This window comes from Gorilla gorilla, chromosome 9, assembly GCF_029281585.2.
Source record: "Gorilla gorilla gorilla isolate KB3781 chromosome 9, NHGRI_mGorGor1-v2.1_pri, whole genome shotgun sequence".
In the NCBI taxonomy this organism is placed as follows: Eukaryota; Metazoa; Chordata; class Mammalia; order Primates; family Hominidae; genus Gorilla; species Gorilla gorilla.
The window spans coordinates 75,956,912-75,981,186 of NC_073233.2; the positions used below are offsets into that span (position 1 = coordinate 75,956,912).

The 24,275-nt window shown below is 60.5% G+C and overlaps 3 protein-coding genes across 13 annotated transcripts in view; 2 read left to right on the forward strand and 1 right to left on the reverse strand.

Annotated features, from left to right (window-relative positions):
- Nucleotides 1-43: 43 nt before the first annotated feature.
- On the forward strand, nucleotides 44-6,082 carry NDUFS8 (NADH:ubiquinone oxidoreductase core subunit S8). Of its 5 annotated transcripts, none has more exons than XM_019035670.3 (7): nucleotides 44-195; nucleotides 1,627-1,684; nucleotides 1,761-1,811; nucleotides 2,398-2,487; nucleotides 2,586-2,758; nucleotides 5,691-5,819; nucleotides 5,900-6,082. In XM_019035670.3, exons 2-7 carry the CDS (start codon nucleotides 1,627-1,629, stop codon nucleotides 6,029-6,031), a joined length of 633 nt encoding a protein of 210 aa, XP_018891215.1. In that variant the 5' UTR covers nucleotides 44-195; the 3' UTR covers nucleotides 6,032-6,082. The 5 variants fall into 5 exon arrangements, with proteins under 5 accessions (XP_018891215.1, XP_018891217.1, XP_018891216.1 ...); XM_019035672.3 differs by having other exon boundaries at nucleotides 185-423; XM_019035671.4 differs by having other exon boundaries at nucleotides 188-626.
- A 94-nt stretch (nucleotides 6,083-6,176) lies between these two features.
- On the forward strand, nucleotides 6,177-20,263 carry TCIRG1 (T cell immune regulator 1, ATPase H+ transporting V0 subunit a3). 2 transcript variants are annotated; one of them, XM_004051664.4, is made up of 21 exons: nucleotides 6,177-7,409; nucleotides 8,305-8,564; nucleotides 10,726-10,846; nucleotides 11,208-11,286; nucleotides 12,100-12,320; nucleotides 12,403-12,488; nucleotides 12,828-12,954; nucleotides 13,028-13,110; nucleotides 13,271-13,364; nucleotides 13,507-13,719; nucleotides 14,333-14,477; nucleotides 16,800-16,939; nucleotides 17,014-17,171; nucleotides 17,249-17,339; nucleotides 18,246-18,364; nucleotides 18,448-18,661; nucleotides 19,030-19,155; nucleotides 19,330-19,434; nucleotides 19,505-19,622; nucleotides 19,855-20,032; nucleotides 20,109-20,263. In XM_004051664.4, exons 3-21 carry the CDS (start codon nucleotides 10,730-10,732, stop codon nucleotides 20,185-20,187), a joined length of 2,493 nt encoding a protein of 830 aa, XP_004051712.1. In that variant the 5' UTR covers nucleotides 6,177-7,409; nucleotides 8,305-8,564; nucleotides 10,726-10,729; the 3' UTR covers nucleotides 20,188-20,263. The 2 variants fall into 2 exon arrangements, with proteins under 2 accessions (XP_004051712.1, XP_055210620.1); XM_055354645.2 differs by lacking the exons at nucleotides 6,177-7,409; nucleotides 8,305-8,564; nucleotides 10,726-10,846; ... (3 more) ...; nucleotides 12,828-12,954; nucleotides 13,028-13,110 and having other exon boundaries at nucleotides 13,308-13,401.
- Nucleotides 20,264-22,222: 1,959 nt separating this feature from the next.
- CHKA (choline kinase alpha) overlaps nucleotides 22,223-24,275 on the reverse strand; it is a 68,742-nt gene continuing 66,689 nt past the window's right edge. For 5 of the 6 annotated variants that reach the window (XR_010129141.1, XR_010129142.1, XM_031016064.3 and 2 more), the window contains one exon: nucleotides 22,223-23,423. Coding sequence is in view for 4 of the 6 variants with exons in the window: in XM_031016064.3 (XP_030871924.2) it covers nucleotides 23,364-23,423 (60 nt within the window). In the remaining 2 variants the exon portion in view is untranslated. Of the gene's footprint in view, nucleotides 23,424-23,742; nucleotides 23,818-24,275 lie in introns of all 6 variants that reach the window. The other variant, XM_063693275.1, reaches the window with a different exon arrangement.

Here is a 24,275-nt window from a genome sequence, read left to right on the forward strand (position 1 = left end):
TCTTAGCCAATCAAAAGAAAGATATTTCTGAATCCCGCCTCTTTCAGCAGCCTTGCTGGCCAATCAGACCACACCATGGAGCATCAATACAGAAAAGGGGGAACCCGCTGGCCCAATGGCAGCGTCGTACAGTGTAGCCTCCGCCTCGCGATTGACTGGCCTGCTTGGCAAGGCAAGTAGCGGCGGCGCTTCAAGGTGGGTGTTCACGTTTTGGCCGTGAAAGTCGGGCTTGGGCAGCGTGGCGTCGGGGGCGAGTGTGGTGTCCCCGTTGGCGCCGCCAGCTCTGCGCCTGGGCTTCCCCTCGGCTCACTCAGGACCCGCGGCCTCCGTGTCCTTCAGGTGGAGCGGGGAGCCGGCTCTCAGGGCGCATGCGCCGCCCGCTCTGCGCCACCGGCCTAGTTAGGGTCGGAGATCACTGGGAAGGTGGGGAAGGTGCTGGGTTGGGTCCCTGGAACTGCAGTCAGTGATCCAAAGGAGTGGGCCTGTTAGGGGGTTCACAGGTCGTGGGATGAGCACTTATGAGCGCCGGCTAAGTGCCGGGCTCTGGGCTCTGGGCTCTGGGGTGCCCTTGGTATGTACGGGCTCCCCTAATTCCCAAGACCAACCGCCCCCAACCTACTTCATAGGTGAGAAGACGGAGGTCAGGTCACGTCATCTGCCCAAGGTCACGCGGCAGGCTGGGGGACAGTTCCAGGAGGGCCTTGAAGCTGGGGAAAGGAATGTGGTACCGAGGACTGTTCAGGCCTTGAAGGGTTTCCAGCAGGGCAGGGCTGGGTTCCGATCCTCGGCCCACCTCCTTATCGTGTGACTTCCGACAAGTCACTTTTTTATCTTTTTTTTGAGACAAGGTCTCACTCTGTCGCCCAGGTTGGAGGGCAGTGGTGCAGTCTGGGCTCACTGCAACTTCTGCCTCCTGGGTTCAAGCGATTCTCCTACCTCAACCTCCCGAGTAGCTGGGATTATAAGTGCCCACCACCACACCTGGCTAATTTCTGTATTTTTTGGTAGGGACGGGGTTCCACCATGTTGGCCAGGCTGGTCTCGAACTCCTGACCTCAGGTGATCCACCTGCCTCAGCCTCCCAAAGTGCTGGGATTACAGGCGTGAGCCACCACACCCAGCCCTAGCGAGTCACTCAACAAACTGAGTCCCAGCGCCTTATTTGTGCCTCCCTCGTGGAGTCCTTGTAAGGATAGGATGGCAGCGCTTGCCACCCCGGGCACGGTTCCTGGGGGAGGAGAGCTAACAAAGTTCGCTCTCAGTGCATGCTGGCGGGGGCTGGTAATGTTGTTTTTGGTCAGATTTGGGGAGGATGAAGGGAGGAGCAGAAAGGTGGGAAACAGGATCTCCGGGAGGGAGAAAGGAAGGATGGATTTAAAAGGTTTCTTAGGTGAGGCAGAACTTGGGGTCCACAGAAACTGAATTGTAGCTCAGCTAAGCTGAATCAGATGGGAAGCTGGGAGGCGCTGGGAACAGGAAAGCCATCTGTGCCTCTGACAGCAATGGGGTGTGAGTAGAGGGCAAAGTGACACATGTCAGTGGAGACTTGGGATCCTTGCGGTGCCAGTCTCAGAAGAGGATGGTTCTTGGGCACACCCCACCCTCCATCCCTTTTTATGCCACCAGATGCGCTGCCTGACCACGCCTGTGCTGCTGCGGGCCCTGGCCCAGGCTGCACGTGCAGGTAGGACCAAAGAAGCCTTTGCTGGGGGTAGGGGAGTCCAGTCTCCTGGTATGAGGTCACGCCCTTCTTTTTGCAGGACCTCCTGGTGGCCGGAGCCTCCACAGCAGTGCAGTGGCAGCCACCTACAGTGAGTACCTGGGTGGCCTCTAGCCTCAGGTGTTCCTGACTGGTCCTGCTGGAGTAGGGGAAGAGACCTGAGTTCCAGTCCTGGCTTTGTCAGGGGCGTTCTTCTCTGAGCCTGTTTCCACTCTTAAAATGATTATGGTGATGGAGACTGACTCTGATTCACAGGGGCAGGGTCCATCATTGCCGAGGTTAGCATGTGTGATCTCAGAGCTCCCTGGGTGTGATGGGGAGGGGGTTGCCAGGTGTGAGCCATGGGTACCTGTGCCTATTGCCAGTCCCTGGTGAAGGGAAAGGCTCAAGCCCCCCACCTACCCCCCTTGATTCCTCTTTCAAGCCCTGTTGGGCAGGGAAGTGCGTCTGGGCTCCAATGGCCACCCAAGCACAGGGAGAGGTAGGCACGGACGGGCTCGGGCCAGAGGCAGCCTCCAGGGTCCTTGCTGAGGCTGGGGAGAGGTGTGGTGAGTGTACAGCCCCTTTGTAGCCTAGCAGTTGCACCTGGAAGTGAGGGCCAGGCTGCTCTCCCTGAGGCTCCAGGGAGACAGTGTGTGAGGCCTCTTGCCATGGCCTCCCTGCCCGCCTCTCTGCAGAGTATGTGAACATGCAGGATCCCGAGATGGACATGAAGTCAGTGACTGACCGGGCAGCCCGCACCCTGCTGTGGACTGAGCTCTTCCGAGGTGCGTCCTGGGCAGGAGGGGACAGGGCAGGTGCCGGGTGGGCACGGATGCATGGGGGAGGAGGGTGCCCCTGCCCACCACACCCGTGCTGCCCACAGGCCTGGGCATGACCCTGAGCTACCTGTTCCGGGAACCGGCCACCATCAACTACCCGTTCGAGAAGGGCCCGCTGAGCCCTCGCTTCCGTGGGGAGCATGCGCTGCGCCGGTACCCATCCGGGGAGGAGCGTTGCATTGCCTGCAAGCTCTGCGAGGCCATCTGCCCCGCCCAGGTGAGCCCCTGCCCCAACCGGCCACCACGCCAGCCCCTGCCACTGGGAGAGGGAGGCCAGGCAGCCCTAGGCCCAAACCCTAGCCCCTGCTTGATGTGCATCCCCAGGAAGTCCCTTTCCCCCTCTGAGCCACTTCCCTCGTGAATGGGAATGATGAGGGCTTGTTACCAGAGCACAGAGTCAGTGAGTTGGCAGAGTGAAGCTTCCAGCCCTGGGCAGGCGCCTGACACACAGAGGTTCCCCCTTGGGGTCTGGCCAAGGGTGTGACCCCTGGGCCTCTGAGCCATGGGGTGGCACCTGAGGCCATCCACGCCTCCCTGGATGTAGCCACCGTTTCCGGAGTCCTGCTTGTGTGCCTGTTGCAGCTTCCCTTCCCCAGTGGCTGCTCCCCCGAGGCCCGGCTTTCCGTTCTCTTAGTGGGTCTCGTGCTTACCCGTGGGGGCCAGGCCTGCCAGCACGGGAACAATATGACTCGGTCAGAGCTCTGGTCAGACTCCTGTGTGTGCCTGGCAGGAGCCCCGGCAGCCGCCGTCGCTACTTTCTGTGCGCACAGCAACCCCTCCCAGTGTTCTGTGACTCGGGTGGCTCCTGTCCAGATCCTAGTTTGTCCTCTGGAGCACTCCCAGGTCCTCCAGGCCATGAGTGCGGCCCTGATGTCTCTACTGCAGCCACAGACTGAGAGTGCATAGGAGTGTCCCCAAACAGCAGTCACGATGGTCACAACCTTGGCTTCCAGACAGTGAGTGCTGTCCACAGACAGACCTGGCGCTGTGCCACGTGTGTGACTCACAGCCTCTCCTGTCATCTCCACAACCCCTCGAGGAGGTAGAGGTTATTGTCCCCATCTTTATAAGCACTAAAGGATGAGCCTGCCAGCCACAGGTCCCACTGTGAGTTGTGGTCACTACATTTCTGGGATGGGGGCATATGAGAGTCCTTGCCAAGCACATTTGAAGGTTTTCCCAGCCAGCCCCCCCCCCAGTGGGCTACCCAGGAACTGAGAGTTAGGACGTGCCCTTGAGTTTGGGCTGTGCCCCCACTTGCTGTGTAGCTTTGGGGAGCCCCTCAACCTCTTGGAACCTTGTTTTTCTCATCCATCAAATGGAGAGAAGTAGATTTAAGGCACAGGATTGCAACCAACAGTGTAGGCATTCTTGGCGATGTTGCAGGTTCGGCTCCAGACCATCGGGGTAAACTGAGTCACGCAGATGTTTTGGTTTTCCAGTGCATTTAAAAGTTAGATTTAGACCGGGCACAGTGGCTCACGCCTGTAATTCCAGCACTTTGAGAAGCCGAGGTGGGCGGATCACTTGAGGTCAAGAGTTCGAGACCAGCCTGGCCAACATAGTGAAACCCTGTCTCTACTAAAAATAACAAAACTTAGCCGGGCACGTTGGCAGGTCCCTGTAATCTCAGCTACTTGCTAGGCTGAGGCACGATAATCACTTGAACCGGGAGGTGGGGGTTGCAGTGAGCCAAAATTGAAAAAAAAAAAAAAAAAAAAAAAAATTAGGGCCGGGTGCGGTGGCTCACGCCTGTAATCCCAGCACTTTGGGAGGCCAAGGTGGGCGGATCACAAGGTCAGGAATTCAAGACCAGCCTGGCCAACATGTTGAAACCCCGTCTCTAGTAAAAATACAAAAATTAGCCGGGTGTGGGGTTGCACACCTGTAGTCCCAGCTACTCAAGAGGCTGAGGCAGGAGAATTGCTTGAACCTGGGAGGCGGAGGTTGCAGCGAACTATGATTGCACCACCATACTCCATCCTGGGCCACAGAGCAAGACTTCGTCTCAAAAAAAAAGGATTTACACTGTACTGTAGGCTGCAAAGTGTCTAAAACACAATGTATATACCTTAATTAAAAATACTTTAGGGGCCAGGCACAGTGGCTCACACCTGTAGTCCGAGGGCTTTGGGAGGTCAAGGTGAGGGGATTACTTGAGCCCAGGAGTTTGAGACCAGCCTGGGCAACATGGCAAAACCGCGACTCTACAACAACAACAAAAAATACAAAAAATTAGCCCCTGTAGTCCCAGTTACTTGGGAGGTTGAGGCTGCAGTGAGCTATGAGCTGCACCACTGTACTCCAGCCTGGGTGACAGGGCAAGACTCTGTCTCAAAAAACAACAACAACAACAAAAACTTTATTTCTAAAAAGTGCTGACCCAGAGAAAAGAAGCAAGCACATGGTTGGTAAAATGACATCAGTGAGCTTGCTTAATGCAGGGTTGCCCCAAACCTTCAATTTGTAAAACTCAAAATATCTGGAAAGCTTGGTGAGGCGAGGCGGGACTGTAACTCAGCACTCACTGCAGGGTGAGACCCTTAGGGCAGTGGATGCTACACTGAACAAAGCAGTGAACAGCCCCCTCGTGAGAGGGCGTTCTTGGCAGATGACGCCAGCAGCTGACAAACAGGCAAGGCAGGCCGGGCACGGTGGCTCACGCTTGTAATCCCAGCACTTTGGGAGTCCAAGGTAAGCGGATCACAAGGTCAAGAGATCGAGACCATCCTGGTCTACATGGTGAAACCTCATCTCTACTAAAAAATACAAGTGGGCGTGGTGATGCACACTTGTAGTCCCAGCTACTCAGGAGGCTGAGGCAGGAGAATCACTTGAACCGGGAAGGCCGAGGTTGCAGTGAGCCGAGATTGTGCTGCTGCACTCCAGCCTGGCGACAGAGCGAGACTCTATCTCAAAAAAAAAAAAAAAAAAAAAAAACCAGCAAGGCAGGGACTCCAGCAGGGCACGTGCTGAGGAGACAGGCGCGAGCACCAGAGGTGCAGGGCGGCCTCTTAGCTGGAGTCCAGGAGGCCTCTGAGGGGAGAGGGCTTCTGGCAGACACCAGGGGTGGGGATGAGCAGTGACGGGGGCCCTGGGGCTGGAATGTGACAAGGCAGCGTGGCAGTGTCTGGTGGCCCCTCCCACAGGCCATCACCATCGAGGCTGAGCCAAGAGCTGATGGCAGCCGCCGGACCACCCGCTATGACATCGACATGACCAAGTGCATCTACTGCGGCTTCTGCCAGGAGGCTTGTCCCGTGGATGCCATCGTCGAGGCACGTGAGGCCCCCGGGTGGGAGGGGGCCTGAGGCTCCTCAGCAGGGCCTAACCGCCGTCCCTGCACCTCAACCTGCAGGGCCCCAACTTTGAGTTCTCCACGGAGACCCATGAGGAGCTGCTGTACAACAAGGAGAAGTTGCTCAACAACGGGGACAAGTGGGAGGCCGAGATCACCGCCAACATCCAGGCTGACTACTTGTATCGGTGACGCCCCACCGGCCCGCAGCCCCTGCTGCCCAATAAAACCGCTCCGACCCCACGGCCTCTTGTCTTGACTCTGGTGGTCCAGGGTGGGGCCGTCCCCGGCCTGCCTGAGGCCTGTGGTGCCTCCAACTGGACTAGGTCGCCACCTAGTCTTTATGCTGTCTGGAGTCCTGCTGCCCCAGCCCTGCCTTCCTGTGGACTCCAGGGCCCCACCAGGCCCTCATGGCTAGACCACAGGCCGCAGCATCCCTGTCACCCTGCCTCTTCCTGGGCATCTTCCCCAAGGCCCAGCGATGCCAGAGGTCACCACAGACCTGCCGTTCCCACTCTCCCGGGTGTCCTGGCTGGGGCCTGGGCCTCCTGTCTCCCAAGAGCCATCCACTTCTAAGACGCTTAGGACTTGGAGCCTCCCAAGACCTCAGGCTGAAGAACAGCAAGTGGCAGAAACTCAGGCCGGGGCGTCCTTGCTGGGGGTAGGAGGAAGCCTGCTTGGGGTGACAGTCACACGAGGGTGACACAGGCCCTGCTGGCCCTGAGCTGGCCTGCCTCCAGCCACATCCTCTTTCCTCCCCGTGTTCCCCACGCCAGGGTGCTGGCCTGGCCACTGCTCACCACTTCCTGCTTTGCTGGCCCAGCGACGTGGTGGGGTTTCCCTAGGGCCACACACAAGCCCCTTGCCCATGTAATGGCCAAAAGCAGCCCCCTTGAACTTGTGCTAAGTACTGTGGAAGGATTTCACTTCATTTGCAGTGAGGAAACCAGCTCTGAGAGGTGAAAGGGCTTGCTCAGGGCCATGCAGCGCACATCCCATAATAAAACTCAGTTCAGAGACCTTGACACCCCCATCCACCATCATTTCCAAAAGTGCTTTTTACAAAGCACTACTTTGTAAAAAGCTACTTCTTCGAAAGAACAAGTTTCCTGGCCCAGTGAGTGTGGGAAATGCTCCAGCTGCTGTGTGCCTGCTGGCAGGTACTGCATGGTAGACATTCAAGGCTCTGAGAAGGCCTGCAGCAAAAACACCAGCCTCTCCCAGCCCATTCCCAGGGAGCTTTTCTCAGGTCTAACACCTGGGCCTCCTTCCTAGACCAGGCATTGCCATCAATGCCAAAGTGGCCAGGCTCCTGCTTGGGCCCCACAGCCTGTGGCACTGGGGTGAGAAGTAACTGCAGGAGGCGAGGGGAAGCCTGGAGCCCGGGAAGTGTCCACAGGTCTGGCCCGCAGCTCATCTTGGCCACTGATGAAAACGGGTGTTCTTTCCAAAAACAAGGCAGGCGCAGGACTCCTGAAGCACCGCCGGTTTAGCTTTTCCCAGACGTAACCGCCGTTAGAGCGTGGCATGGAGCCTGTAGCTGTGCACTGAATACTTCTATTCCAAGCGGGTCAGTCTTTTCAGCTCACCGCTGGGTTCTTTCCCTTACCGTGGTCTCCCAGGCACTTACTGCTGAGACCCAACTCGGGCTGTCTGGTTGTATCAGGCCCCGCCCCTGTCAGAACAGGCCTATGGCGCCCAACCACAAGTCCCCCAATTTTCTGAGGAACCACAGCTGAGCTTGGCTGTGACTCAGTTTCCAGGCCCGGCTCTGGGGCTCCACTTGTCCACCCCTGCCGCAGCCCCACAGGCCTGTGCTCGCTGTGTGGGGCTTCTGGATCACCAGAGCTGAAGGGCCCCTGGCCTCCAGTGGGAATGCCCCAGGCCTGTCCAAAGTGCAGGCAGCTGGACGGTCGTGAGTCCCAGCTTCCAGGCACTAGGACCTGATGACGCCCATGGTGCTGACCTGGAGCAAGGTCACAGTGACACCCCCCCTCCACCCCCCGCGGCTGCAGCTGCAGGTGGAGCTGACAGCTGGCCTCTGGCCCCAGGGTATCTCCCAGGGCCTGCTGGGTGCGGGGCGCTGGGCAGAACAAGGCAGCATGGTCTGGCCCTGTGTCCTGCTGCCAGTGAAGCAGGCCCAGAGTGGGGCAGCCACCCACCCAAGGGCCAGCGCGGGGCCTCTCCAGGGTGGTCAAGAGCAGGAAGGTGTAAGCACCGGCGGGTTTCACTGCCGCCCACCCAAGGGAGGGGTCCCGGAGGTGGGGGAGCATCCTGGGGACCCCAGGCCCATGAGCCTGCGAATGCTGGGGTCCCATCAGCCAGAGGCGCACAAGCCTCGAAGTGAGAGGAGAGCAGGGTCTCATCTCCTATCCTGAGCTGGGCCTGAGCGGAGCTGCCCCTGCATCGGGGCCAGCATAGACGCGCGCGGTTGGCACTGGTCTGTTATCCGCTCCTTTCTCCAGGCCTCCTCTCCGGGATTAAGCGCCTCAGGACCGGTCCGCCAGGCCACAGCCTGGGCTCAACCTCTCCCAGACTTCCTGGACTCCAGTGGAGGCTTGGGCCGGGGGCGGGGCGTCCCTGGCCCCTCCCCGTCGTCCCGCCTGCCCGGAAAGGAGTGAGCGGCGCCAAGTCCCGGGCTGGCGGGAGTGCAGTTCTGAGTCCCGCCCGGCGTGCGCGGAGCGGGGCAGCCGGCAGCAGAGGCGCGGCGCGCAGCACACCCGGGGTGAGTGCCCCTGCCGGGGTCTGCGGAGCCCCAGAATTTCCTGCCCACCCTCTTCCCCCTGCCCCGGGGAGGGGATCCTGGCGCCCCACCCAGTTGGCTCCGTGAATGCAGCTCAGCCAGCCATCCCGCAGGGTGTCAGGCCTTGCGGGGGGCCACGGAGGATCCCCAAGGGAGGAGGAGAAGGATGGGGTGTTGACCAACAGAGCCCAGCGTTCCCAGGCCTGGTGTGTGCGGAGCTTTCCCCGCTGCTTCTTCCTTAGAGGGAGGGACCCATTCTACAGATGGGGAAGCTGAGACCACACAACTAGGAAGTGTCATAGCTGGAGACCAGCTGGGTCATTTGACTCCAAAGCCCACCCCATTTGGAATGGAGGGGGCGCCAGACCCTCTCCTACTGCCTTCCCATCATCTGGAGGGGAGGGCAGAGGTGCAGAGAGACCTGGTGGGTTCCTGGAGGAGCCTTAGGAGGGGCCAGGAAAGGGGCACAGGGTGAGGAGTGGGCTGGAGCCTGGACCCCAGGGCCGCAGGATGGAGGCATATTCATTTACACCATAAAAGTGGCTGGGTGACCCCTGGCTAGAGCGGGGACCAAGGGGGACAGGGGTAGGGGGTGAGCCAGTGGAGCCTCACATGCCAGGCACGGGGGCTGATCACGTCCCCACACCTTTCCCCCCGCCCATTACAGGTTGTTCCCCCACCCCCTGGGAAGTGCTGGAAGGAGCCCAGCCCTCGAGCCCTCGGCATAGTGGCTGTGGGAGCCCTGATAGCCCTGAGCCAGGGGTGACCCCTCCCCAGATCCCCAGAGCTGATTCCCCACACCCCCTTATTTGGCCAGCACAGCCCCAAAGGGAGCCAGGTCAGACGCAACCCTCCTCTGAGCTCACCCTTTGTGCTGGGCACATAACATTGGACTTTACCTCTCCAAGTGTCAGTGGAGTCCTGTATAAAACAAAAGCACTGTACCCCCTCCCCAAGGGTTTCTCCCCCCAGGGATTAGTGTGAGGTCGTGTGGATGAAGGGATTCAGTGGAGGCTCTGGTTATTTTTGTCACCTCCCTAGATCCTGTCTCTGTCAGGGGTGCCACGTCCCATTCACCCAAAGAGGAAGTAGAGGCCCAGAGAGGGTGAGAGACTTGCCCAAGGTCACACAGCCAATCTCAGCCTGGGCTCCAAGTCCCTCTGCCCTGTGGCCGGGCCTGGTCCTTAGGGATGGAACCCAGCCCCTCTGCCCCCTGCCCTGCCCACCTGCAGCCTTGGGCCATCTGCTCAGTGTTCCCTCGTTCCCTCCTTCTCTCCTTTCCCAGGCTGGGGCTGGGGCTGCGTTTCCCTGTTTAGAGTTAAGTAAACCAGACCCAGGGGAGGAAGTGACTGGCTGGGCAGGCGGGGCCCTGACCAGGCCTGTCCCCTCCCCCTAATTTTCGAGCTAAGCAACTGAGTCCCACAGAGGGGCCCTGGGCCCTGAGAGCAGTGGCTTTGGAGCTGGAGGGGCCCCAGCATCCAGGGCGGGTTGGAGGTGGCCTGGCACCCGCCCCCACCCCACATCGGCCTTGAGCAAGGCCCCGGGCCCTTCCCCGCCATTCTGCAGTTTCACTTTTGTTGGTTTCAACACCTGGAAGGCTGCAGCTGCTGCCAGGCGGCCCGGGCCTCACGGGACAGCCCCCCCACAGCAGTGCTCCCTGGCTAGCCCCAGGGTACCCGGTGGAGATGCCCGCTCCTACCACTCAGCACATGCAGCTCCACAGGGAGCAGTGAGGGCTCCAGCCACCCCCGGGGCAGCCCTGGGCCTAAGTGCCTGGGCCAGTGGGGTCCTGTCTAGGGTGACGGCAGCCCGAGAGGAGGGAGGCCAGAGTGAAGGTGGGGGTGGAGCTGGTGTCACTGGGAGACGCTGGAGGTAGGGGCGGGGGTCCCCATGGGCAGAGCAAGCCAGGAGAGAGCTTGAGGTCGGCCTAAGGGTGGGCTTCGGGGTCTCCCAGTCCCACTGCTTACTTTCTGCGTGACCTCAGCACCGCATCAAGCCTGCCCAGGCCTCAGTTTCCACCTCTGTCAGATGGGGGTGGTAACAGCAGCTTCCAGGATTCAGTGAGTGAAGGTGCACAGGTGCCCATGGTTGGGAACTGTCTGAGGTCCGCCCCTGACTGGCCCCCATCCGTGTCCACCCACAGGACCATGGGCTCCATGTTCCGGAGCGAGGAGGTGGCCCTGGTCCAGCTCTTTCTGCCCACAGCGGCTGCCTACACCTGCGTGAGTCGGCTGGGCGAGCTGGGCCTCGTGGAGTTCAGAGACGTGAGTCGGGTGGGCAGGCGTGGGAAGGGGGCTACTGCCAAGGTTAGCCCAGAGGCCGGTCCAGGATGGGGACTGCCCCCCCACAATAGGGCCCTGGCCCCATTTGAACCCCAGCGGCCCCTGCCATGGGCACTGCTCATGGGAAGCCCGCAGCTGAGGCCCCTGAGCTGGCTCCTCCCCATGCCCTCCTGGGGCATGGGGTCTGGTCTGTGCTCTGATCTGCGTCTTGTGGCTCCCAGGGCACTCCACACCTTTCTGGAGGAGGCAGCTAAGGCCTGGGGAGAGTCAGGCCTGGGCTCTAGGGTGAGGAGCTCCCTGACCCCCTTCCTGGGACACTCACCCCTCCGTGTGGCACCCACAGCTCAACGCCTCGGTGAGCGCCTTCCAGAGACGCTTTGTGGTTGACGTTCGGCGCTGTGAGGAGCTGGAGAAGACCTTCAGTGAGTTGGTCCCAGGCCTACATTCCAGGCAGGCTTCCTGGAGGAGGCGTGGGCCAAGTTTGATCTGAAAGGAAGAGTCTGGGTTTGCCAGATGGAAGGCAGAGAAGGGAGGTATATGCAGGGCCCTGCAGGGCCAAGACAGAGCAGCTGGGATCTGTGAAGTGTGCTTGCGAAGGTGGCTGCCTTGTGTGGGCTGAGCAGAGGGCCTAGGGCAGGGCTGGCTGGGGAGGCCTGGAATACAGCATAAGAGCCCAGGACTTCGTCTTGTGGGCACCAGGAAGCCACAGGGGTTTCTAAGCAGGGAAGAGGCACAGACAGCTTTCTTCTCTACAGCTGGGCTGGGGTGGGTGGGGCCCAGGATCTAGGGTAGGGTACCCCTAAAGAGCAGGCAAAAGGGACCCCTGCCCTGGGCAACCCCTCTCAGGAGGAGCCAGTGGGGGCACCAAGGCAGGGGCATGGGGCAGGCAGGGTTTTGTGTTTGCTGGTGCAGTTTACAGCTTTTCAACGATCAGGCAGACACAGGACTCACGCCAGCTCCGGTCCCAAGCCCTGCAGCGCAAGGGCCGGCCTGTGGGGAGACCTCAGGCTCTCTTCTGAGTGGTGGCCAAGGGAGACTGGGGAGGGAGAGTGAGCCCAGACCTGAGCTCAGGGAGGGGAGCACAGCTTCTGGATGAAAGTTTGGCCGGGATTTTCCGGCCGCCTCCGCCTGGTGAATCCAGCAGCTGGTGGCCGATGGAGTTTGGGGCAGCAGGTGGGGCCCTCAGCTGTTGAGACAACCTCGACTGCACCCCACTCCCATTCCTCTGCGCCCAGCCTTCCTGCAGGAGGAGGTGCGGCGGGCTGGGCTGGTCCTGCCCCCGCCAGAGGGGAGGCTGCCGGCACCCCCACCCCGGGACCTGCTGCGCATCCAGGAGGAGACGGAGCGCCTGGCCCAGGAGCTGCGGGATGTGCGGGGCAACCAGCAGGCCCTGCGGGCCCAGCTGCACCAGCTGCAGCTCCACGCTGCCGTGCTACGCCAGGGCCATGAACCTCAGGTCAGCTCCCACCCAGGCAGGAGACTGGGGGGCTGGGGAGGGGCTGTCCGGCCTAGGGCTCATGGTGCTTCTGGGTTCCTAGCTGGCAGCCGCCCACACAGATGGGGCCTCAGAGAGGACGCCCCTGCTCCAGGCCCCCGGGGGGCCGCACCAGGACCTGAGGGTCAAGTGAGTGAGGGATGACCTCATGCCCTTTCTGGCCAGCCCAGAACCCCTGGCCAGTCGCTGGGCTGGGCCAGACTGAGCTCCGACTCCTTGTCCAGTGCTCTCCCCAGGCTGGCCCTGCCTCCTCCTTCAAGCCCGGAACTTCCCACAGTCCCAAGCCCTAGCCCTGGGGGGTTCTCGTCTTCTGGTCCTGCCCGGGAGGCCTCCTGCCTTCCCCTGTGGGCAGGGCCAGTGTGCCCAATTGCCCGATTGCCCATGCTGGGCAGGGTCCTGCCCGGGGGGCCTGGTGGGGGAGGCAGGGCAGGAGGTTGGAGCAGCCCTGCCCAGCCCCGTGGCCGCCAGCTTTGTGGCAGGTGCCGTGGAGCCCCACAAGGCCCCTGCCCTAGAGCGCCTGCTCTGGAGGGCCTGCCGCGGCTTCCTCATTGCCAGCTTCAGGGAGCTGGAGCAGCCGCTGGAGCACCCCGTGACGGTGAGCAGCTGGCGTTGGGCTGGGGGGTCCTGGGCAGAGCGGGACCCCAGAGTCAACTGAGCCTGCTCTGCAGGGCGAGCCAGCCACGTGGATGACCTTCCTCATCTCCTACTGGGGTGAGCAGATCGGACAGAAGATCCGCAAGATCACAGACTGGTGAGTCACTGGGAGCACCCGCCCCACCGCCCCGCTCCCCAGGCCCCTGCTGTCACCTCCCAGCCCGCCCTATCGTGACTCCTCCCCATGAGCTCCCTTCAGACTCAGAGTCTCGTAGCTGTGTCCTTCGGGCCCCTCACGCAGCGCATCCTCTCTCCAGCTTCCACTGCCACGTCTTCCCGTTTCTGCAGCAGGAGGAGGCCCGCCTCGGGGCCCTGCAGCAGCTGCAGCAGCAGAGCCAGGAGCTGCAGGAGGTGGGTGCCCCCGGCCTCCCGGAGGCGGGTGCAGGAGGTGGGTGCCCCCGGCCTCCCGGAGGCGGGTGCAGGAGGTGGGTGCCCCCGGCCCAGCCGCCCCACCTGCCCGCCCAGCCCCCGCTGACTGCCCACTCTGGCGCAGGTCCTCGGGGAGACAGAGCGGTTCCTGAGCCAGGTGCTAGGCCGGGTGCTGCAGCTGCTGCCGCCAGGGCAGGTGCAGGTCCACAAGATGAAGGCCGTGTACCTGGCCCTGAACCAGTGCAGCGTGAGCACCACGCACAAGTGCCTCATTGCTGAGGCCTGGTGCTCTGTGCGAGACCTGCCCACCCTGCAGGAGGCCCTGCGGGACAGCTCGGTGAGCAGCCTGAGGCCTCGCCCCCTCTCCGCCCGCCCCTCCTACCAGGCCGGGGCGTTTCTGCCTCACTTCCAGCCTCTGGCTCCCTGCACCTGGGCTTTGCCTAGGGGCTCCTTCTCCTCCCAGCCTCCTCCATGGCCCACCTCTTCCAGGGAGTCTGCCCTGATGGCCCTGGCCCAGCAAGCCCTACCCTGACTTTCCTAAGTCCCTGGAGGCTGCACGGGATAGTTTTAAAGTCAGAAGCCTCATTCCAATCCAGGCCCCCCTGTGACCTTAGGCCTGCTCATGGTCTGTGGAACCGGTGTGATGCCCCTGCCTCCGGGGGTCACCCACCGCGCACAGCAGGTGCTTGCGGGTGAGGCTGGGCTCCTTCTCCTGGGCCGTCCCTAGGAGGCAGCACGCTTGCCTTTCCCAAGCAATTGCCAATCCATGTGGTGTCTTTGGGCCCCTACCAGGGTAGAGCGGGGCTGATCATCTCACGTCAGAGAGAGGGGAAGGGGCTGCCCAGTGAGCCCCCACAGGGCTCTACATCTCCAGCTGGGCCTGGCTGGAGATCCCAGGGTCCCTGAAGGCCCCCACCACCGGTCTGGTCTGTCTCTGCCCTGGCGTCCAGATGGAGGAGGGAGTGAGCGCCGTGGCTCACCGCATCCCCTGCCGGGACATGCCCCCCACGCTCATCCGCACCAACCGCTTCACGGCCAGCTTCCAGGGCATCGTGGATGCCTACGGCGTGGGCCGCTACCAGGAGGTCAACCCCGGTGAGAGCCACGGCGTCCTTACCCATGTCCTGGGAGGCTCAGCCGCCCCACTGGGTGGGTGTGAGCCTGAGGGGGAGGTATCTCCATTCTGGGCCTGACCTGCCCTCCTGGGATGAGGGGCACACATCCCATCACTCTCAAGGGGCTGTTGGGCTCTGCAGCCAGTGTGAGGCTTTATGTCGGCCCCCAGCCAACTCCCCGTTGTTGAGTTTACAAGGGAGCCGGCACAGGCTTGTGCAAAGAACAGAGGCTGTGCAGTGGGCATGGCTCAGGTTGGAAGCCCGTCTCGCCTACTTTGATACATTTCTTAGCTTCTCTGAGCCTCAGCTGCCTCACCTGCAAAATGGAAATAATAGCGCAAACCTCAGAGGAATGTTGGGAAGCTTAGTGACTGTTGGAGACTGCAAGCTGGAGCCAGGGGCAGCCTCTGGTGTGGTTGGTTTGGTCGCACAGCTTTTTTTTTTTTTTGAGATGGAGTCTTGCTCAGTTGCCCAGGCTGGAGTGCAGTGGCATGATCTCGGCTCACTGAAACCTCCGCCTCCCAGGTTCAAGCAATTCTCCTGCCTCAGCCTCCCAAGTAGCTGGGATTACAGGCACGCACCACCACACCTGGCTAATTTCATATTTTTAGTAGAGATGGGGTTTCACCATGTTGGTCAGGCTGGTCTTGAACCCCCGACCTCACGTGATCCACCCACACAGCCCCTTGGGGGCCCAAGCACCCTGACTCTTGCCCACTGGGTGAGGCAGGGCCCCTCCCTGGCCTGTGACCAAGTCCCCTCCCGACAGGGGCTCCACCACATCACACCCATGCTATGGGCCGGGCCCCCACTCAGTGTCACTGGGGGCACTGGGGGGTTTGCTGCTTCTGCAGGGCCAGTGTCCTGGGGCTGGATCTGGGCCCCACCAGGATTCCCCTGCACGTGGGCAGAGGCTGGTGCAGCTAGAGCATCGCCTGGAGGCCCGTGGCAGATAGAATGCTGCCAGCTCAAAGCACCAGCCTTCGGGGCAGCGTGTTTGCCAGGGAAGCTGTAACAAAGCGCCACCGGCTACTGGCTTAAGGGGCAGACACGGTCCCACAGTCCTGGAGGCTGGAAGTCCAAGACCAAGGTGTCAGCAGGGGCCGGGGGCACTGGCTGATGCCTGTGATCTCAGCACTTTGGGAGGCTGTGGTGGGAGGAGGATCTCTGGAGTCCAGGAGTTCGAGACCAGCCTGGGCAACATAGCAAGACCTTGTATCTTAAAAATATAAAAGATGATGAGGTGTTGTCAGCAGGAGTGGCTCCTTCTGAGGCTGTCCAGGAAGATCTGTTCCCGGCCTCTCTCCTGGGCTTGGAGCGGCCATCCTCATCTTCACACGCTGTTCTCCTTCTATGTGGGTCCAAATGTTCCTTTCCATAAGGACATCGGGCACACTGGATTAGGGCCCACTGTAATGGCCTTATCTTAACCCAGTGACCTCTGTAAGGACCCTGTCTCCAAAGAAGGTCACATCTGGAGTTCCTGGGGGTTGCGACTCCAGTGTATCTTTTTTGGGGTCACAACACAGCCCCTGACAGAGTGTGTATGTTGGGGTCCTCCTGCCTCCCATGAGGACTTGTTCCCATTTTACTGATGGGAAGTCGAGACTTCAGAGCTGAAGCGACCAGCTCGGCCTCCTGGAACTTGCCATGTGCCAGCTGGGGCCACCTGTGGCTCCGTGTCCTCTCTGGCTTCTGTGTGGAGCTCTGGGAACAGCAACAGCTGAAGCTGCTAACTTCCTGTGGCTCCAGCAGCTGGCCGGTGCTGCCCGCGGAGACCTTATGAAGTGGCCTGGTGTTACCTGCATTTTACAGATGGGGAAATGGAGGCCCAGAGAGGTTAAGTGGCTCGGCCAAGGTCACACAGCTCCTAAGTGGTGGGTTCTTTTTTTTTTTTTTTTTTTTCGGAGACAGAATCTTCGCTCTGTCATGCAGGCTGGAGTGCAGTGGCGCGAGCTCGGCTCACCGCAACCTCCGCCTCCCGGGTTCAAATGATTCTCCTGCCTCAGCCTCCTGAGTAGCTGGGATTACGGGCACCTGCCACCATGCCCAGCTAATTTTTCTGTTTTTAGTACAGGCAGGGTTTCACCGTGTGGGCCAGGCTGGTCTCGAACTCCTGACCTCAGGTGATGCCCCCGTCTTGGCCTCCCAGAGTGCTGGGATTACAGGCATGAGCCACTGTGCCTGGCTGCTAAGTGATGGGTTCTTGACTGCAGGCCAGCAGGGCCTCCTTGGCGTCTTGGGCCGGGAGACAGATGCTGGTGTGTTCGGGGGTTCCCAGCTCACCCACCTCTGCCCACAGCTCCCTACACCATCATCACCTTCCCCTTCCTGTTTGCTGTGATGTTCGGGGATGTGGGCCACGGGCTGCTCATGTTCCTCTTCGCCCTGGCCATGGTCCTTGCGGAGAACCGGCCGACTGTGAAGGCCGCGCAGAACGAGGTGAGGGGCGGGGCTGGGGTCCTTATGAGGGTAGCAGGGCCAGGCAGCCCCTCACCACACCACTGCCCCCCCAGATCTGGCAGACTTTCTTCAGGGGCCGCTACCTGCTCCTGCTCATGGGCCTGTTCTCCATCTACACTGGCTTCATCTACAACGAGTGCTTCAGTCGCGCCACCAGCATCTTCCCCTCGGGCTGGAGTGTGGCCGCCATGGCCAACCAGTCTGGCTGGAGGTGAGGCCCGGGCCCCAGCCCGGCTGGGGGCCCCGCAGCACCCACAGCCCTGACCGCCCTGCCCTCCGTTGCCGCAGTGATGCATTCCTGGCCCAGCACACGATGCTTACCCTGGATCCCAACGTCACCGGTGTCTTCCTGGGACCCTACCCCTTTGGCATCGATCCTGTGAGTCCTGGGATGAAGTGTCCGTGGGTGGTGAAGGCAGCTGGGAGTGGGGGCTGGGGCTCCCCTCGGTTCAGCCGTCCTGCAGCGCTGTCGCTGAGCACTCCTGTGTGCCAGGCCCTTTGCTCAGCACAAGAGGCAGACAAGCCTCCTGCCCTGCGGAGCCTGCATCACAGTCCCCTGAGTGTGCGGAGGCAAAGCGAGACCAGCCAGGAACCAGTCTCCTGAGTGTACGGAGGCAAAGCGAGACTGGACAGGAACCAGTCTGCAACTTGCACTGTGCCAAGCACTGTTCCCAACCCTCTGTGGAAGTGATTTTCTTTTTTCTTTTTTTTCTTTTTGGATATAGAGTCTCATTCTGTTGCCCAGGCTGGAGTGCAGTGGTGTGATCTTGGCTCACTGCAACCTCCATCTCCCGGGTTCAAGCGATTCCCCTGCCTCAGCCTCCTGAGTAGCTGGGATTACAGGCGCCCGCCACCATGCCTGGCTAATTTCTGTATTTTTAGTAGAGACAGGGTTTCACCATGTTGGCTAGGCTGGTCTCGAACTCCTGACCTCGTGTGATCCACCTGCTTCAGCCTCTCGAAGTGCTGGGATTACAGGCGTGAGCCACCGCGCCCGGCCTGATTTTCTATTTGAACCTCGTAACAACCCCGTGGGCCTCACGTTAGCAGTGTCCTCACCTAAAGAAGAGACTGAGGCACAGAGGTCATGCCCAAGGTCACCCAGGCTGGCACCGTGGCAGCTGGCCCATCTGCGCTCTGTTGCCCCTCGGTGGGTGGGTGATGGATGAGGCTGCAGGCTCCGAGGGGGAAAACAGGGTGGTGAGAGAGTGACTCGGGCCGGGGACTTCCTGGCAGTGATGGCGAGGGAGCCCCTGAGTCCAGCCCGCCCCTGCTGCCACCCTAGATCTGGAGCATGGCTGCCAACCACTTGAGCTTCCTCAACTCCTTCAAGATGAAGATGTCCGTCATCCTGGGCGTCGTGCACATGGCCTTTGGGGTGGTCCTCGGAGTCTTCAACCACATGTGAGGGCCAAGGCTGCCCGGGGGACGGGAGGCTGGCAGGCCAGAGTGGGCCCCAGTGAGCACACCTCCCTCTTGCCCGCTAGGCACTTTGGCCAGAGGCACCGGCTGCTGCTGGAGACGCTGCCGGAGCTCACCTTCCTGCTGGGACTTTTCGGTTACCTCGTGTTCCTAGTCATCTACAAGTGGCTGTGTGTCTGGGCTGCCAGGGCCGCCTCGGCCCCCAGCATCCTCATCCACTTCATCAACATGTTCCTCTTCTCCCACAGCCCCACCAACAGGCTGCTCTACCCCCGGCAGGTGGGCTGCAGCTGGTGGGGGCCGGGCTCACATGGCCTCATGGGGACCCCGCGGTCACGGGGCCACTGGGAGCTGCAAGATCCTCGTCCGAGAAACGGGGATGCAGGCCCCGGGCCATGCAGACAGGGCTGTCAGAGGTGATGGTGTGCATCTTTAGCAGGTGGCACAACTGGCGCTGGGAACCGGGGGTCCCTTCCCTCAGGAGTCCTCATGGAGCCAGACCCTCACTCAGTGAGGGCACGGAGCCCCCGGGGGCCCTGGAGGGAGGAGCGACCGCAGGCTCTCTGGGCCCCGTGACTGCTGTGACTCAGGTTCCTTTGCAGGTGTGCACAGCAGGGATGCCCTGACTCTCACCCTCTCCCTGGCAGGAGGTGATCCAGGCCACGCTGGTGGTCCTGGCCTTGGCCATGGTGCCTGTCCTGCTGCTTGGCACACCCCTGCACCTGCTGCACCGCCACCGCCGCAGCCTGCGGAGGAGGCCCGCTGGCCGACAGGTGGGACCGGGGCCTAAGGTGTGGGGGGCTGCCTTGCGGGGAGAGGCCACTGTCCGGTGTGTCCCTGACTCCTCGCTTCCTGACGGACTCCTGAGTGGCCAGGAGCAGGCCTGGCAGGTGGCGGGGGACCTCCTGGGGCTGGAGTGCTGCCAACACTGCCTGCTCATGCCCCAGGAGGAAGACAAGGCCGGGTTGCTGGACCTGCCTGACGCATCTGTGAATGGCTGGAGCTCCGATGAGGAAAAGGCAGGGGGCCTGGATGATGAAGAGGAGGCCGAGGTGGGTGCGGTGCCTTCCTGGGGGTGGGACGGCTGAGGCCCTGCCGGCCCTCACTGCACCCGCCCCGCAGCTCGTCCCCTCCGAGGTGCTCATGCACCAGGCCATCCACACCATCGAGTTCTGCCTGGGCTGCGTCTCCAACACCGCCTCCTACCTGCGCCTGTGGGCCCTGAGCCTGGCCCACGCCCGTGAGTGACCTGGCCACCGACGGCTGGCCCCGGCTCCTGGCTTCTCACATACCGCTGCTGGCTGGGCGGGTTGCTTCTCTCTGGGCCTCAGTTTCCCCTCTGTAAAGTGGGACTGTCCAAGGATGTCCCTCGCTGGCCCCCCGTGCAGGGAGGCCTTCAGGCTGCGGCAGGTAGGTAGGGGGCTGGCAGGCACCCACTTGCCGTTGGCCCCCACTGTCTCCTTTGCTTGCAGAGCTGTCTGAGGTTCTGTGGGCCATGGTGATGCGCATAGGCCTGGGCCTGGGCCGGGAGGTGGGCGTGGCAGCTGTGGTGCTGGTCCCCATCTTTGCCACCTTTGCCGTGATGACCGTGGCCATCCTGCTGGTGATGGAGGGACTCTCAGCCTTCCTGCACGCCCTGCGGCTGCACTGGTGAGCGACCACCCCCTGGCCTGGGCTGCTCAAGGCAGGAGTTCCCCTCACCAACCCCTCCGCTTCTCACCCCCAGGGTGGAATTCCAGAACAAGTTCTACTCGGGCACGGGCTACAAGCTGAGTCCCTTCACCTTCGCTGCCACAGATGACTAGGGCCCACTGCAGGTCCTGCCAGACCTCCTTCCTGACCTCTGAGGCAGGAGAGGAATAAAGACGGTCTGCCCTGGCAGTGATGTCTCGTCTCTCTTCCCTCCTTTTTAGCTGAGGCAGGTGGCAGGGTAGAAGGCATGGTGTAGGATCTGGGACCTCAAAAGTCGAGGCCTGGACCTGCAGCAGATCTGCAATAATGTCAGACTCTTGGGGTGAAAAGGGGCAGAAAAGGGCCAAGGAGAGATGTTTCCAGCACATTCTAACTTGGAGTGAGCAAATGTCTTTCTTCCCAGGCTGGGTCAGGGGAGTGAGCTCCCCATCCTTGGAGGTGTGCAACTGGCTGTGAGCGGGTGTCTGGGTTACTCTCTGTTGGGAGTGGTGCCAATATCCATTCCCTGGTGCCGGGCCTCAGGGGGCTGGAAGTACAGAGCAGTGTGGGGCACCTGAGCCCCGGCCAGTGCTCCATGCAGGGCCGTGGTGTCACACGCCCAAGGCCACACACCTGCCAGGAAGGGCAGAGGCTGTCCCCAGCAGCAGACATTACCCAGGACCCCGGGGTTCAGAACAGGGGCTGAGCCTGACTCCAGGCCCAGCCTCCCCTCACCTGAGACTACAGTCTTCCTGATCCCTGCCAGGTGGTCCTTCCTGCGTTGCTGGCGGAATGGGGGTGGCTTTCTGCAGTTCCCTCTGGCCTGGGTCCCACCCCCACTGGGAGGCAAAGGAAGTGCTTCCCAGAAGCCAACAAGCTGCAAAGTGGTTCTTCCCACAGCTGTGGCTGTGGCCAGCTGCTGGGAGGAGCCTGTCCATTGGCTCCTGGACTGCCTTGCTCAGGACCTCTGGATGCCAGGGGTGGTATCAGGGGCTCTAAGGTAATTCCACATGCCCAGCAGACTCAGCTTAGAGAAATGGTGCTCACAGTGCTGGGGTAGGAGCAGAGGAGGCTAAATGAAGGACTCCGGAGAGCTGCAGGTGGATCTGGACCAAATCCAGAACCCAACGCCTTACTCCCTCCTGGGGAGAGAGCTGGGCAGAGACTTGGGGCGGGCAGTGAGGTGGGGATAGGTGAGCAGCACTCGTGGTGAGTGGCCCCAGTGTGATTTAGGAGGGGTGCAGTGTGGGATCCCAGGGACATGACCAGTCAGCCCCGCCCTGGCTTTGACATGGGGGTACCTGGCAGTGGTGGCTAGAGAAGTCCAGTTTGCCAAGAGAATGGCACATAAGGCACTGGGGTGGGCACCTCTGGGGCATGGAGGTCACTGGGAGACATAGGGATGGGGTGGGTCACCTGCGTGGAGGACTGGGCATTGAACAGCACAGGCCCGAGCCCATCCTTGTCCATGTGAGCTTATGGCCTGATGGAGAGACCACCAGGGGCTCCAGGAAAGTTAAGCTGCATGGAGAGAAACGATGGGCCAGGGCCGGGCCCAGGGTGGTTTAGGGAATGGCAGTGTCCTGGGTAGAACAGGAAGGCCTGAGACTGTGACTGAGCTGACAGTGGGGCAAAGTGAAGGAGCCCAGTATTGGAAGATCGGCTCCAAATGTATTTCTGCGAGGAGACTGCAAGCGAGCTCGTGTGGGGACCAGGCAGAGGCGAGGGCTGAGGCCAGCAGTGGCCTGGGCACAGGAAAACAGTGAGTGAGAAGCCACTAGAGCCCTGTGCAGGAGCGCAACACCTTTACTGTTTCATTCAGTTTGGCTTCACCTGCTTAAAACTGTAACTCTCTAGAAGGCTGAACAGCGAAAGCCTCCCTCCTGCCCAGCTGCTCAGCATCCCCAGGCACCAGCACTGCTCCCAGTCTCCAACGTCCTCCAGGGCTCTTCGCTTCTGGGCTAGAAGCAGGGAAACCAGAGTGTGGTGGGGAAGAAGAGGAGGAGGTGGAGGAGGGCCGATGGGGCCACACGCTGCTGGGATGCCAGCTGAGAGCAGCGGAGCACTGCTAAGCTGAGGGGCTGAGTGGGTGCAGATGGAGCCCTCCATGGGCTCCTTCAGGTACCAGGAGCCCTCCCTGAGATTCAGGACACATCCAAGGGTGACAGCTTGAGGTTGGGTTTTTATTTTTTTATTTGTATAGTACAATCTCTGTGGTAGCAGAAATATATGCACAAAAAGCAATTCAAATAAGAGTTCAGAGTAAAAAAAAAGTCAGCTAAGACTGTATCCCGCGGGACATTTCATATATATGGATTTCACAGCTACACTCGATCCACGCCCCACACCACATACAGGCTGCTGTCTCCCACAAGAATGATGATGTCAGGGGCATCAGGAAAGGTAAGGGCCGGGAAACCGGGCCCTCGGAGAACCCTGCCCAGGGGCGGCCCAGCCTACTCACAGGATCCGACACTCCAGGCACAGCAGAGGGCAGGAGAGGCCCAAAGAGCCAGGTCAAGCAGCTGGCTCCCCTGGGAGGGGAGCCGGGAGACAGGGAGGTCCTCACACTGCCCCCGTGGCCACGCATGGCTGTCTGCACACTCCATCAGGAGGAAGGGCAGGGGAGAAGTCACATGCAGTACAGTGAAACTCATCAGTGTCACACACGCCCAGCAGGAGGGGAGAGCTCTGCTCCACACGCAGGTGGCCTTGGCTGCTCCAGAGCAATCCGCTGCTCCAGCTTCAGCCATGGGACCAAGAGGGTAGAGGAGCAGCTTCCGGAGGCCCCAGGCAGAGGCCACCTTGCAGCAGTGACTGGCGACTTCGCAGTACATCTCTGCTCACTTGCTGTCCCTTGGGAGTGAGCACCGTCTATAACACATCGCCATCTACAAAAGCCTGGTCACAGTGTTCATCAGCACATTCATGAAAAGAAAATTTAAATCAACATTAACCAAAGTACCTGCAAGTAACACTGCTTACTCTTGCTGTTTGCCTCATCTGACTGGAAACCTTAGCCCCCAAATATGAAACGCCTTCTCTAGATTAAAAGGATTCAGAGATGTTGCACTATTGCACTATATTTCTGCTTCCCGATCTCGTTTCTGAGTCCTAGTGAAATCGTAAACAAGAGATGAAATAAACGTCGCTCCATTTTAATACCGTCTTTAGTATCATACACACGTGTTCAGTAGTGAGCCACCCAAAGCCTCCTGCCACAGGAGCAGTAGTCGAAGCACAGAGGGGACCCCGCTCTGCTGCCTCCCCATGCAGTCCAGTGATGAGGTGGATGGAGTCCTCCCCACAGTCACACCCCAAGCTTCCTCTTCTGGTGGAAATAGGCATCAAACCTTGCTTGGGCGTAGTCCTAGGAAACAGCAAAGAGAAGGCCTCAGCAAGGAATCCTGCTGGCCTGAACCCTGCCCATGTGTCCCCCAATCCCCACCCCGGGCAAGAGCTGAGGGCACGGACCCATGAGACCAAAAGCACAGGACTGGCCTGTGCAGCAGGGCTGCTCGGGGGCCTCGCTGCTCTACAGGTGCAGGCTCCTCAAGCTCCCAGCCCACCCCACACACCTTCATTCTCAGGAGGCCTGGTTTATAGGCATGAGCCAGCCCAGCCCTGCCTCTCAGGAGGGACGTCTCATCCACATGCTTAGCACTGCTACCATTCATCACCTTACTAACCTTGGGTGCTGTGGGCACTGACTGACCGACATAACACACCTTTTAGAGCAAAAGACCCCTGGGACATAGGCAAGTCTAGAACAGAAGGGGAGAAAAAAGAGGATGCCCATTGCCTGTTTCCCGGGATCTCCCGCAGCATGACTTTTAAGAAGGACACTGAGAGGCAAGGGAGAAAACCCGGCTTGGTGTTCTCTTTCTGCCACTGTATTTTTCTGGGATTGTGTTGTGTGAGGACAACACAATCTCAAAGACCCACTCCTAATCTAAAAGTCTGCAATTCTAGAAGCCAGGAAGATTACAATTAACACTTTTTTGAAAAATTAACTGAGCTGTAGTTTCTACTCTACAAGCATGAGCCCATTTTAAGTGTCCAGTTGAGGGCCTTCACAGATGCATCCAGCCAGTTCACCACCACCGCAGTCAGGAGGAGACCTGTGTTTCCAGCATCCCTACAAGCTCCCATGGGCCTCTTGCAGTTGGCCACAGGCAGCCACCGACTCAATTTCTGTCACTATGGACTGGACTTTTCTTTC